This window comes from Gasterosteus aculeatus, chromosome 1 (assembly GCF_964276395.1).
Source record: "Gasterosteus aculeatus chromosome 1, fGasAcu3.hap1.1, whole genome shotgun sequence".
In the NCBI taxonomy this organism is placed as follows: domain Eukaryota; kingdom Metazoa; phylum Chordata; class Actinopteri; order Perciformes; family Gasterosteidae; genus Gasterosteus; species Gasterosteus aculeatus.
In genome coordinates this window covers 8,125,629-8,140,634 of record NC_135688.1, presented here as the reverse complement: position 1 = coordinate 8,140,634, position 15,006 = coordinate 8,125,629, and the positions used below count along the sequence as shown (strand labels likewise).

Sequence of the window (15,006 nt, the reverse complement as noted above, 5' to 3'; positions counted from 1 at the left end):
ATGTTTGGAACGCTGCAAAAACTCATTGTTCAGATTTTGCCCCCTAGTGTGTTCTCCTTTCGTTAAGGAATGCTAAAATAAGCAGTAGAAATAAAAGCAAAAATAGCTTTTTTATATTTTTCTAATTTTCCAGCTTAAAAACTACTCGTGCTACTTCAGCTGCAGGCTATTCTTAACTGGCCTTTGATGTCTTGCCCTCATGCCTGCCCGTAGGTCGACTTCGTTTGGCAGAAAGTTTGTTTCCTTAACATGCTCGATTCTGCATGCTCGTTTTTAAATAACTTGTTTATTTGGCAGCAAAGGCTATCAGATACATCTTATTTTGTAATCAGGCCCCGAGTCTCTTGATACAAGCTTTTAAAGTGGCACATTATCACAGAGATTGGTTGAAATGCTCAATAAAGCTAGAGTTATAATAATAATGATCCACAAAAGCTTGAAAATGTTCTCCTTTGGTGGATTTCATGAGCTAAACCCACTTCACTTCTCTTCCCCTTTAACACTAATCCACTCAGGAAATGGGAGTGTCATTAGATTGAATAAATGGAGATACCATTTCACATGAGTGGCTCAAACAGCTGAGTTGAAATTCTTTATCAGCGGCTGATGCGTCCATTCAATTGGCCCCTCTGAATGGGTTGAAATGAGGTGACATCGAGTCCACGCTGAGAGCGGCAGAGAGACGAGAGATCTACTCGCCGGCTTAGCGACCAAGATCAGGGAAAGTTTCCACCTTTGTGAACTCTGATAGAGCTCTTAGTTAGTTGGATTGTTGAAGCATTAAATGAGCACATCGTGGTCTATAATGCTGATACGATTGTAGTTTCTGATGGTGTCAAGAGACGTTTTTTCACTTACAGTCTGCTGGTTACACATCCCGATAAAGCGAGTTGTTTTTCCTAAAACAGTTTGTTGTCGCAGATTGCTCATTTGGGCTGTTACAGGATAGAATTTAGCAAACTGACATCAAGGAATTAGCGTGGATCCCACCTTGCTGTGGCAACGAGCCGTCGCCACATATGCAAACTCTACCATTTCCCCAATGGGCCTAATTAACAGTGTTAACAACAACCTTCACTGACTGAAGTGTGTCACTCAAAGGAGTTCACAAAGTTCATCCCAGACTTTTAACAAGACACACAAACGACGCAATGCAAAGTTTTCATTTTGACACTGGCCTTTAGTGTTCTTTTTCTCCTGTCTTTGATTCCAGGATCACTGGCACTTTGAGGGCAACCCACGAGGAGGGATAATGCTCATGTGTATGTAAGGAGGCTGTTGGGCCTCCTTGAGGTGTAGCTGTGTCCTGATGTGTTGCACTGGATGCTGCATTGCAGGGAAAGGCAACATTGATCTGATCAGGGAAAGAACCGCAGTGAGTCAGAGCGCCTGAGGATCAGAGCAGCTGACAGATACACAGCGAGTCCCCATTAAAGGCCCACGGTTGTCAGATATGTTACCCGACATGAAGGAAATAGGCACATTGTGGGTGATAGTTCTCCTTTTGGTTCTTTGCTTTGAGCGTTTTGTTCATATTCACAAGGGAACTGGATACATGATTTTGGACCTGTTTTTGGATTTTGCTTACTTGTTTTTAGGATATTTTTTGCTGTTTTTAAAAACTGGATACATGACAAGATGATAACATCATAATAATGATTTCTTTGTTATTTACTGTATAATTTAATGTACTTGTGGTAGAAATTATTTTCTAAACTAATAATACAAAACTGAAGACAAATGAATATTTCTCACTCTGCAAAGATGCATTTAAATTTTTTTTAACTTAATTTAAAAACAAATTATTAGTGGCGTAAGTCTTATAAGTCCAAAATACTGTTTTGTTTTACTACTTTCACCGAATCCCAAACTTGTGGGGTGCTCACTTCATGTGGCCTACATACTGTATTTTATGCGCAGCCATTAAATTAATTTTCTTGCACCAAAAGACTGAGGATTTTTCGTCCCTCGCACTTTAGAGTAGAGTTGTACCAGCCCCTCGGCCCCTTACATTACATAGGCTTGAAAAATCAGAGTCTGTCCCTTTGTTAGAAAAATACATTGATGAAGAAATACAGTGCACAGAAAGTAACAGTGAATGATTCTCCTTGGAGCGACACGCGGCTACATGTGGAATTGGCATCTTTATCCTGAATGCTGATTGACAAATATCCTATGAGTGATATCCCATTGTGCACTTTGAATTTCCCTGTAGTTAAAATGTGCTATACAAATACATTAGCCTTGACTTGCCTTGCCTATAAAAGTGATCTGTAATGATATGCTTCAAAGAATCACTTTATGATTATTTCAGGCAAAGTGCTATTAGTTTTTAGAACCAGCAACCACGCTGCGATTGGGTGCGGGGGGTGTGTGTATGTATTTGTGTAATGCCATAACGACATGCGATTTTAAATTGCTTGTTTTAAAGGACTTGCATTCCTGAAGGCTTGCCCTACTTAACATGAACATAAGTGTAAGTCAGTAGAATGTCCTCACAGCCATGAAAACAGTGTGTGTGGTTGTGTGTGTGGGTGTGGGTGTGTGTGGGGGGGGGGGGGGTGAGCCTGGCTACCAAATCCCTTCCGGTGTGTGCATGCATTTGTGTGTTAGGGACAAGGTTTAACCGCCTGGAGCCAGTGTAAATGTTCCCACGGGGTAAGGCCAGATAGAGAAAGAGGCGAGGACAACACAGGGACGTGTGTGACTCTGTGCAAAGTGCAAGACTGTGTTCTCCCCATGGCCCGTCCATGACCCTGTAGCCTGTCCATCCTCCGTGCATTCTAATCCATCTCCAGTCCTTCCAGTGTCATCCCGTGTGCCTGGCCTCATTTTTCACTGCCATCTGTCTCCCTGAATTCATCTCTCCTAATAATGCCGCTCTCTCTCTTTCACCCCGTCACACAGTGTTTCTCAAGCTCTCTCACTCTGGTCTTTCTTCTCAACCGGCCATTTCACTATCCTGATGTTTTTGCTTTGTTTCTGTGCCCAATTTTGTCTGCTGTTGTGCTGCATCTGAATCACTGTTTCTTTCTGATTCTCACTGTCTTTTTGTCTCTCTCTCTCTCTCTCTCTCTCTCGTTTGGCCTTTTCTGGCTCTGGTTCTCAACGTCTCTCTCCCTCTTTCTGGCGCCTCCAGCAGCAGACGACAAGCGACCTCATAGTGTCGAAAGAAGAGACTTTAAGATCTGAGGGTCTCTTGGCCTCACAAAGAGGGCGTGCCAACACTACAAGCAAAGAGTAATGACTGGCATTTAAAACTTGAGCACTCCCTGCACCCCCCCCTCCTAAATCTACCACTAGTTTCTCCCTTTTCCCTCACCCTGTCACAACCATCCGAACCTTTCTTGTATGTAATATAACAACATACAGTATATATATATACACGGTATATATACAGTACAGGACATTTTGATATTTGTAAAACAAACCTGCATGGCTAAATAAAATCAGAGGAGGTGACTTCCTTTCCTGGTGGGTGAACTGAGCCTTTGTTCTGTCTTTGTGTCCTCGAAATGTTCTCTTCTTTCCTCTTGATCAAAGTTATATCTCTATTCATTATATCTGTATTTCTGACTTCATCTAGCATTTCCCCGTTTATCTTACCTTTATTCATCAAGTGTATTCATTTCTAATACTTGGTCCCTCATGCCTCTCTTTGATACCATTCTCCTTGCAACTCCCTTTTATCAAATTCTTCTTTATTTTGAATCGTTACTTACCTCTTCTCCCCCTGTCCGTTTTCAATAAACAACACATAAGTCTGTCTAAGAATTTGTTTGTTACTCTGGTAACAAATTTGGACATTTTTAATATCCATCTCTATGGTGCATAGGCTGATGGAGGAGAAGAGGAGAGGGAAGTGGAGTAGGATGGAGGATAACAGTGTTGATGTGTTGTGGTTGTGATGGATGCACACAGAAGACTGCTTCATTCTTAATCTGACACTATAAGCACTGTCTGTATATAAGCGCAGTTAACAAATATTCCTCCTGACAAATATGGAGCAGAAACTCTCTCCTCAGAAAAACACAAATTACAAATAACAGCTGTGGCGATATTCTGCCCCAACAAGTACAGCTTCATTAATCTCCAAGCTATTTTACTGCTCTGCTTCCAATTGGCAGCAGATGTTATTTATACAGGCCTTTGTTGTATATCTTGCCTAGACACAACACAAAGATTCTAACTTGTTGAAAGAAGAGTGTCCTAAGGGACAAATGTAAACCATTTTGCTTTGGTAGGAAGTCAATGGACATTATGTCAGTAATCTCATTTAAAAAAGAACAACAACAGCGTTAAATTTATTCTGAATTATTAGTCATGTCCTTAATTCCGAATCAGGATCAATTGAACCGTCCCTTCCTCCAATTTTAGATTTGTTTCATTTCGTTCAGTTTGCAGTTTCAGTTTTTTTGAAGTGTACCCACCACAAGTTTGAACTAGAGCCTTTTTTTAAATCAATGCAGACGTTATGGAAACAAATGAAACAGCAGCCTCACAGAATGTTTAAGTCTGACTAGTGGGTCGGATGAGTGCAGTTCAATCAGGACGCACAACAACAGAAGTTAATGTCACTTAAAGTTAAATTGTGCCACACTAAGACATCTTGAGTTCAGTTGTATCATTCATGGTCTTTGTTGATTAGAATTGGCATATTCTTGACCCCACAGGTTCCAAACGGTGTCTTCCAGACCTGTATTTTAAATATTTTGTTCCAAGAACTTACATTTTCTATCCTTTTGTCAAGACCTGAAGTCCCACTCTACACCCCTGATGTTTTTATTAATTATTTTACCCCCTTGACCCAAATAGTCCTTTTTAAAACTGCTGAGTACTTACAATAATGTCATTCTACTAGCCTAATGCAGTCATTTTAATATTATACTTTCTCTGTTTCCTCACTCTTCTGTTCTTTAGAACCCTGACGTTGTTGTTCTGAGTGGCAGATGTGGAATACGTCATCACCACCAGGGACGACCTGGGGAAAACTGAAGAAAAACAGCCCTACAGATCCTTTCCCATTTACCGTGCACATCACTTTGTTTCCATGAATATCATTGGGTAAAAGACCTATACTGTCTGGTGAACTATTACTGCCAATCTTAGTTGTCATGTCGGACTTGGATGTGTCCAGGCCGGTGTTTCATTGGCTGTCGATTGGCCAGTTTTAGTGTGATCGCCTCAAATCACCATTTTCATGGATCGGCACACAATAAATTCTGGATTTACTGCTTTGACACGTACAACAGCAGAAGAGGATAAAATGGTAGGTAACTTAAAAATAAATCATGAAGAAATGTGTGGGTTTGTAAAAAAATATAGTTTGGCAGAAAATATAAATGGACTTCTCATCATGTGGAGCGGCATCCAAATAAGGACTTTGAGTGGATAGCATTAACAGACAGACAGCACAATTTCAATACACAGATAATCACACTTAACCCCGGATCTACAATATGACAGACTGCCCAAACACAAAGCTGATAACATTACACAAAAAAATCTTCGGCTTATGATACAAAGATGTGTTAACCACTTGGATGATAATGGCTCACTCTTTCTCAACTGAACATAATGGACTCTCAACATGTCCGGCTGCACGTAGCACCACTCCATTCATCCACATGGACTGAGCCAATTCTGCTTATTTGAACTGAACTGAGCTGAGCTGGATCTGGATCTGGATCTGGATCTGGATCTCGACCTCGACTGGACCCTGCTATCTCTCGATCACAAGTCTGAAAAGCACAGTGTAAAACATTAACTGGAGCCTCAACTGGAATTGCAGACTGGTAAAAGATTCAGACTGTGCAGTGATGCGATGCAGACTAAACTGGACTAAAGTGGACCAGACAGGCCCGTTATCAATTGGTCTGTTTTCCAATGGATGGGACTGGAGAGGACCTTGTCGACCTTTAACAGCCTCTAACATCTCTTCAGGCCCACGTACGCAGGTGAGTGATCTGCTGATTAGCCCATTAACCTCAGCGAGCAAGCAGCCAAATGGAGAGTTCTCTCACTAATTAGTGTGAAAAATAGTGACCCACCGGCAGTCACCTTTGTGTCCAATAGTTTGGGGTCCTGCCACATGGTTTAAGCCAAATTTACACTTTGCACTGTTTCCTCCTGCTTTAAGTGCTTTGTAACCTAATAAGGGCAACGCTTTAACAAGTGCCGCCTAATTGCTGTCAGCAAGAGAATTAGAAAGCCACACTGGCTAACGATTGGCCTCGTTACAACTCTCCACAGACAAAATCACAACCGGCCACCGGAAATGCATCCGGGTCCCTCGTTATCTCATGCGCCTCTCTTACCCTCTCAATCGGACGTCTCTTGTTCTTTTCCTGCTTGCCTTAGGCAGTGATCAAATATTGTTGGAGGATGTAATATGCTGTCTGGGAGGACATGGTTACAAGTTAACACCACAGCCTGAGGGAATTGACTTGTACAAAGGACGGGGGGGCCCCGGGGGGTGCAGGAGAACTGAACTTATATATAGTCTCTTGGCTGGAGAGGTTGTCACTGTTCACTCTTCACAGATGAAGATAGATATTTATTGGTAGTCAATAGTATATTCCTTAGTAAAAATCGTACTGAATGTATTTTTAAACAAAATCAGCACCAATAGTTCAATAGTGCCAGTTATACTTGAAACAAACCTTGCCATGTTGTTTCACTAATACATCTCATCATGCATGGATGTGTTTCCCTTAATTATGAACAGACCATGATTTACTCTAACCGCACTTAGGTGTAAGATCATTGTTGGTGCTAAATAACTAAGTACATATTTAACAGGTTTTCAGTATTTTTCAATATAAAGTAAATCTAATATTTATTTGGCCTGAGAAATAAGTCGAATGGCAAATAAGAGAGATGAGTATGTAGCCTATAATGCTTTGTCTGTCATAAGGATACTATACACTATTTTATATTGAAAAGGCAAGATAAAGCAATCAGATAATACAGGATTTGTGTTTTTTATCCTTTGACAAGGCAGCCATACAACATTTTCCCCCATAGGTTATGATTACACAGTGTTGGAGGGACAGCAAGGACAACTATCTCCAGCGTTAATTTCATGAATATAAGAAAGAGACAGGAACACGGTTCATTGTTTGTTCAGTGATACGATCACTGAATCCCTCCGTCAGCCTTTGCGGACCTGGCACACAGACACAAGTGGTCACCTATGGGCATCCCCTCTTAAGACAGCATGAGCAGTATGAGAAAACATGTCCGACATCAGAAGATGTTTGCGCACAACAAACAATGTCCCTCTCCCTTGATGCTGGTTGTTGTTTGAGCCATCCTGCCTGTTTCTTACACACGCACATACACCAGAGAGAGATAACACAAAAAAAAAATCCACAAACTAAAAGCAAGGTGTAATAACTATCCTCCATCTTTCCTTTCCACAACGGTAGAACTGGTATTTCCTTAACGGAGAATGTACAGACTTGTTTAATGTCCACATCTTTTCTGTTACACTACTGTATCTTCTCAGAACCGCAATATGGTGTTTCTTTCATTCGATGCGACAGCCACCATCTGTGGTCGTTTGCGGCGGCATCTATGAATCCCTCCCAGCAACCATTCACAGAATTTCATTGGAGGCTAAAACGGCACAGAGAGACAGAAGCACTGCATTTGTTATTACAAATGTATTGTAGAGGTGATGTGCTGTGTGCTCCCTCTGTGTAAGCTGTTCTTCTATGGCTTCAAGTAAAGCAGCATGTCACATCTGGTAGCTGATGTAGTGGCGACGTAGCTAGATGTGGCGATGCATACATTACTGCATTCATGTAGGACAATCTGACTTCTCTCACACACGCACGTACACTCGGATATATCAAAAAATGACCCTGGGTTCTTTTGACACATCATGCACTCATTACACGTGACAGTGCTGCTGTTTGGGTAAGAAGCATACAAAAGAAGAAAATGGGAGATCACACATTCAGCCCTTTAGACTGTAGACGTGGAAGCAAACACCGTGACCTTGCCCATTGGTTTGTTGACTGCAGTTTTGAAGCCTTGAGTTTAGCGATTTTCTCATCGCCATCTTGCTTGGTTGGTGAATGCTTCCTTTGTGGTGCCAAGGAAAGAGTCAAACTGTATACTGTAGATACTGTATGTAGAGAGGAGACACAGACAACAGTATTGCAAGGTGAACAATGCTTTTGTAAAGCAAAACAGTGTAAAAGGAGACTAGAAAATTCCCATGATTCCGTTTTGCCACACTGCCCCCCTTCCTCGCAGCATCACCTGACCACTTTGGCTCGCAACGGTGGATCCCGCTGTATCCACCAAGGTGGTTTGCGCAGCCTGCCCCTCTGATAAGCCAAAGGTCAATTATGTTGAGGCCTCAAGCAGCGGCCATATTTGAGGTTGAAGCCGGTTTAAGTGAAAGGTGAGTGCTGCCATGGTCTCCATGGCTGTGTCAAATAAACCAGCCGTAGCTTTAGAGCTGGGCGGTACGGCCAAAAATCCATATCACGGTATTTAGAAGGGTATGTGACGGTTTTTCAAGTAAACACATTGATTCATTGACCCTGAAAAGGGCCGCTCACTGCCCAATTCGCTCACAACTTGTTTGCTCGTTAGCGTGTTAGCTCGTTAGTGTGTTAGCTTGTTGTGGCTGCCAGAGATGCCACCAGAGGCAATACCAGCGGCTTGACAGACTTTGCAATAAATAATCAATCGTTTTCTGATCTAACTAACTTACGTCGGATCTTCCAAAACCGAAAACCCCTCCAAACACTGTTTCAACCCGAATACCGCCCAGGCCTGCGTTGCTCCAACAACCTCTCCTGCCCAATCATTTGGGAGTTGAGCGGAGTTGTCACTGCCAAGATCTCAAGTCCGATCATCACAAGCTTCACAATTGCTCTGCAAAGACCTGAGGGTGTTGTCCCAGAGACAGTGTCCATGTTTGGTGCAGTCTATGGTTCGACCAGGGACAGGTTCAGAAGTACTGTGTGTGAGGGAAAGGGAGGAAATGAGAAACAATAGGGCAGGGAAAAAATGATTTTACAAGGAAGAGAAACATAAGAGGATCTGGGATGTATGAGACCATTCAAAATGTGCATATACATGCTTGTTCAGAGTAGATTAACATGAGCTTCAGGTATGTTCACATGTTCCAGCTGAAATCGCATCCTGCCAATGCCGCTTATTGTGTGGTACTGTACCGGGTGCAGAATAAAATAAGGGAAAGAGGGTGCCTACAATTTCAGAGGAGAATATGACATTTGAATGCAATTGTGCAAGAGTTAAGAAGGAGAGGTAGAAAAGGATGAGAGAGGAAACCATATGGAGAACAGCGAGTGGGATGTGTGGAAGATTATTCAAGTATATATTGAGCTGCAGCTGTATTTTGCAGTGAGGTGTCTTTGGTTCCTCAGAAAGAAAACACAGTAGTATAAATAATAAATAACACATCCGCACACTGCATATTTACTTTTATAAGTGCTTATTGTGTGACTCCTTATCCCCTTCTAAAATTGAAAAGATCAGCAGGGCAGATGATTCCCTCATCTAAATACATATGTCAACACATGAACATCTACTCTGTGAGTTAAAAGAAATGACCGTGGAAAGTTCCGGTGCCATTGCATGTAATGATGCACGTAGGTTTGTGAGGACAATATTAACTTACCAAGCAAGTGTTTATTCTTCGCCAGGAACGAGTGAGTGCCTGAATTATTTAGTGGAAGGATTCATGTGTCAGTCACACTAAAAAAATATGTATTTTTGCCAGTTGGCCATCCAGAAAAAGCATCTGAAGAGCTGTGAATACTAAAATATTCTGATGTTCTGAAAAAAGGCTTTCCGGGCAGTGTTCAGCACTAAAATGTGAGCACCACTGGGACTGGTTCTGAAAAAGATCTTGCTCTTAGTGTTTCGGCGTCAGCTTTTGAAGGTCAGCAAGAGTTTAAAAGCACTGTGGTCAATCTATGAATTCAATAAAAGTCTAGAGCGAAATACATTTCATAATTTCAATTTCAAAGCTAAAAATATACAGGGATGAGTTTACTCGATCTTTGGAAGAAGAATAGACCTCTGTGTACCAAGGATTATGCCAGTAGTTGTAATTGTGAGGGGACTTATTAAGGCAATTAATGTAAGTCAATGTTGTGTGTGTGTTGAGTAATTTAAAGCAGATGCTTAAAACTATTAGAATATGTAGTAATATAAACTTTAGTACAGTTAGAGGCATTGCTGCAGTGCATTATGTACATTTAGAGTAAAATCCTTTGGGGGCAGAATGATATGAATTAATAAAGTTTAAAAAGCATCTACCCTTACATGTCAAAAATATAAACCATGTTAATGTAAACTAGACAGTTTGTCATTTTAATAATTCAATTATAGTATCAATGTGCTTTCCATCTATTATAATTCTTGACACGTAGTGAAAAGTGTTGATAAAATTCACACATCTATGGACTACAGGGACTTTGAGTTAGCACTTTGCCATTTATCTCTCTTGGCGGAAAACAATTTCCTTCTGCAGACAGCAGAGAAAAATGGACTATTGATGAATGCAACTGTTGTTAGATTCAAATATTGTGCAGGTTTTAGCCGTGGAACAGCTTTATGGCTGTTATATAGCCCGATTTACAACAAAAAAGCTCATGTAGTTTATTTGTTTTTGGGAGGAGAACAAGCTCATGGTGAGATTTGACAGTTGTGAATTTTGACATTGCAGTCCTCTATGTGTTATAAACATAAGATGTTCTGTATTGCTCTATTACCTTACTGGCAGATTTAAAGTGTAACGCAAATAATGTCATGGGGAAACGTATTAAAAATCAAGATACGTTTTTAGGGGATTAATCGGTATTTGTCCTGCAAGCTAGGATTTGTTTTTCTGTCTATGGTGCCGCTTGCACCAATGACTAAACACAAGACTACTAAAAAATAATTGAAATGCCAAAGAAATCCTCACCACGGGCAGTGGTTTATTCAATTGGTCAAACATTTAGTGGTATTCTTAGCCTCCCAGTGAACGGGAATGTCAGTGCTAGTCGGTCAAGTAGGGCTGATTTGTTTTGTCCAGTTATTATTATCAACATTGAATCATATTCTTTCTGCCAACCACTCAAAGTGAAAATAACACCAGTGTTCCCCCAAGAATCATTTACACTACTAATGAGGCCATCAGTGGGAGGTTTGTTCAAGTTTAACATGAAGATGGGTGGGCTGGCCAATTGCTTTCCGTCACATGTTGTCCCATAAATCTGTCGTCACTTAAAATGCTTTTCAGTAAATTGCTCTAACAAGGGAAATCGACAGCCAATCTCATGTAGCTTTAATATTTTTTCTTCAGTCATGGATGCCATGCTTTCAGAGACCCTGCTATTTGTACATTTGAAAGTGCGGTGCGAGATATTTAACAAGATGAGCGTCGTCTTTGTCAAAGACTTGATTGCATTAGATTTCAAACCCAGTTGGGTTCAGTATAGTAAACAGTGAGAAGGAGAATCCCGGAATCCGCCCTTAAGTTGCCTGTCGATCCAGCCTGATCTCCAAAACCTTTTCGTAAAAATGTATACGAAAATCTTGAACATACAAATTCGTAGTGATACATACGAAATAAATACGGACTGCAACTGATGACGTCACCCTATTCAGAGTGAATGGAGACCTGCACCCCGTAAACACACTTTGTGAAGTCTAACGATGTAAAATAAACGTGTTATGATTGCATTTTTAACGAGAAATCAATGTTAACTTGTAAGAATAGAATACTAACCCTGACCCCCTAAAAAAATCCAACATGGCAGAGAGACGTTCACTCAAGAATCCGACATGGTCCGCCATGTTGTTCACTCAAGGGACGTGGTTAACCACCGCCAGTTCATATGTATTGTTACGAATTTGTATGTTCAAGATTTTCGTATACATTTTTACGAACAGGTTTTGGAGATCACGTTGGTCAATCACTGCGTTGATCTTCATTATAATTTTCAAATAAAGAGAGTAGAGGGAAGAGAGAGCGAGCGTAAAAAATGTGGGATGTAGATGTTTCTAGTTCAAAGCAGCTAGCCGCCTGTCACAGCCATCCATCTGCCACTTGAGGTGGAGCTCTTTGGAAATTGAACCGTAATTGGCTACTACTACTACTATTAAATCCTGGTCTGATCCATCAGTTAAAAGAGTCAGAAGAAAAGCTTCGTAGCCATATTTTGAAGAAACAAAGCACAATTGTTATCCAGACAAATGGCACATCACTTCTAAATAACATCTTTTTCAGCTGACAGCTAACAACTTGTTAGCAAAAACATGAAAATTGTTGGTGTTAATGTGCATTAAAAGATTAAATCATCGCATGTGTCATGACAAAACACGGCATTTCAGATGTTTCTGACTGTTGGCAACAGCAATATGCATACTAATTTATTTTGCTGTCTTTTGTTCCTTTCCTTTTCAGAGCCAGGAATCCAATGAACAAGAAAACAGATGGAGGGGTTAAAAAAAAATCAAGTAGCAGGGTGTCAGTAAGCCAAATTTAAGCCGATCAGCCTTCATCTTCATCAAATCATCAACGTTGACATTAATACGTTTACGGAGTTCAACTTTGAAAATCAAAATACTTTATTTTAAAGAATAAATAATAATGTTGGAAGACTGTATATGACTGCCGCCCCCCTACACTCCCCCAACTTGTACACATCATGGTTGTAGCCTGCACTGCCCTCTGCACATCTTCATTATAGCGTTCTCACATCACTATGGAGTGGGTCAACGTGCACACAGCGTGATAGACATCAGGACAAATCTCACTTCATGTTTTCGGTGAAAAGAATTCTCCATGTATCTGACAGATATTCCTTCATGTTAACCATCAGAGTGATACAGGTGCTATAATACCGGCATCTCTCTCATAATTTCCATGCTTTGACTCTCACTTCAAGCCGGTTATTGTAAATGGGATTTGTGGCACACAAGTGTCATCTTAGATATGTGCTTTTCCATATGTGTGTTTCTGTGTGTGTGTGGGGTGTGTGTGTGTGTGCACTTAATTGAGCTTGCGCCATCCCCCCGGGGTCATGACGGTTGTCTTGAATGTTACGGTTTCTTACTAAGATTGATTACTAACGTTGGTAGAAGAGCAAATAACCGTTTGACCCATCTCAGAAGAAATACAAAAAATGTGTCTTCACTTTCCTCCCTCCATGCTCCCTTCACTTCTTTTGGGCTTTATATTTTGTATGTGTACATACAGCGATTTGAAATCTTATAGTTTTGTACATGTAATTTTTATGGTGTGTGGAATTTTTTTAATAAACAAACAAAAATGGACCGCTTCGTTCTAGACTGAATCTTCTTTTTTGAAAGGAAAAAAAAATATTTCCAGCTGTAACTGCTGTGTATAAATTGTATAATCAACATATGTTGTTTGGCAGTAAGTCTAAAGCAATGTTCAGAGCCGGTGAGATAAACATTGACACTGTAATTTGAAAGGACGATGAGTAATTGTGTAAAGAAAATGTTCCACACATTTGTTGAATGAGACTGAGTTTCCAATTTGAAATGTGTTCATTGTTCCTGTAGTTTATTCGTATGAATAAATTAAGACCAAAATGTACTCAATTTGAGATGCACAGCATATCTAGTAGCTATGAATCACAGCTTTAAATATGGCGAGAGCTGAGCAGGCGGATTGCTGCTAATGGTGCTAACAGTGCAAACAGTATTTACCTGAGGGGGAACTGAAGGGCGGGTGCACAACGGCCAACCGGGCTAAGTCAACAAGAGACACAGACAATGTGGATAGAAACACACCCACACACACACACACAAACACACACACAGGGAGAAGCACTTCATTCTCTGCTCACACATCCAAACCACTTCATGACAACGTGTCAAGTGAACGTAGTAAGCGATAGCTCAGGTGCACGGTGGGCTGACCTTTAAGCTGGACCAGACGTCCTTCCGGGGACGAACCTGTGACTTTCGGTCAGCATTTTTCATATTTCTGACTGATAGCATAGTTAAAAGGTCAATTACAAGCAACGCTGCCGCAAACCAGTCTGTGTAAAAACTCCGGATGTATTTCTAAATGAAAGATGTTTTTTGAAATTCATTGTTGGAATTGTAATTATAAAGTACTCATATTAGTACCATGTACTGGCAGGCACCCAAAATAACTACTAGTACAAAAAATGGTAAAGGTTTAAAAAATAACTGTGAAAGTGAAACAATTACCAATCTGTTATATTTAAATAGTATTCTACTTTTTTACATTTTTAATTTAGCTATGGAAATATTAAATATACCTTATTTATCTCAGCATGAAATAATTAGGAGAGTAAATCACTGTCATGCTTAGTAACAGCTGTTATAATCTGTTTAGAGAAGAGATATTATTGGTAGACAGAAATATAACTTTAAATAAATGGTGTGTAGTTCACATTCAATGTTAAATTTAACATGAATCTAAATATGAAAAAATACATGTAAAAGATGCAAGGTACAAAAAAGGTGACGTGTCACTAAGGCTCAGTGACATAATGACTTGGATCATCGATTTACTACTGATGACAGATGTTTTCCTGACTGAAACATCAACATAAAGCCTTCATGCACTTGACTGGATCAATGCATCAGTCACTAAACCTTTGCCTATGACGTTCTAGGTGGAAAATCAATACAGCTACCATGTAAAGCTCTGTTTAAGTTAAGCAGTAGCGCTTTGCAGCATCCTATTTGATAATGCTTCCTGTGAAAATTACCTAAATATGCCGGCTTCCTAACCTGCTCTCCTCTCATCCACACCTGTCATTTCCCTCCTTCCCTCGTCTTTACCCCTCGATCTCCTTCCTACCAACCAATTCCCTTATTCCTCTAGTGCTGTTTCCCCTCTTTAATACCCATTCTGCTCTACACAACTCCATCCGGCTCCCCGGATCTCCATTCCACCAGTTCTGTCTTCTCTTTCCCCTTTACTTTCATCACCACCTGTTAACTCTATTTCCTTTCCCTTTCCTT

The 15,006-nt window shown here is 40.5% G+C and overlaps 1 protein-coding gene across 5 annotated transcripts in view; it reads left to right on the top strand.

The window, feature by feature from the left end:
- Nucleotides 1-13,314, top strand: part of LOC120821460 (leucine-rich repeat and fibronectin type III domain-containing protein 1-like protein) — a 107,669-nt gene extending 94,355 nt beyond the window's left edge. For 3 of the 5 annotated variants that reach the window (XM_040180004.2, XM_078105033.1, XM_078105034.1), the window contains 3 exons: nucleotides 3,140-3,240; nucleotides 4,921-5,957; nucleotides 12,443-13,314. In XM_040180004.2, the coding sequence (XP_040035938.1) occupies nucleotides 3,140-3,192 (53 nt within the window). In that variant the 3' untranslated portion in view covers nucleotides 3,193-3,240; nucleotides 4,921-5,957; nucleotides 12,443-13,314. The remainder of the gene's footprint in view (nucleotides 1-3,139; nucleotides 3,241-4,920; nucleotides 5,958-12,442) is intronic. The other 2 variants (XM_040180031.2, XM_040180039.2) reach the window with 2 other exon arrangements.
- Nucleotides 13,315-15,006: the final 1,692 nt, after the last annotated feature.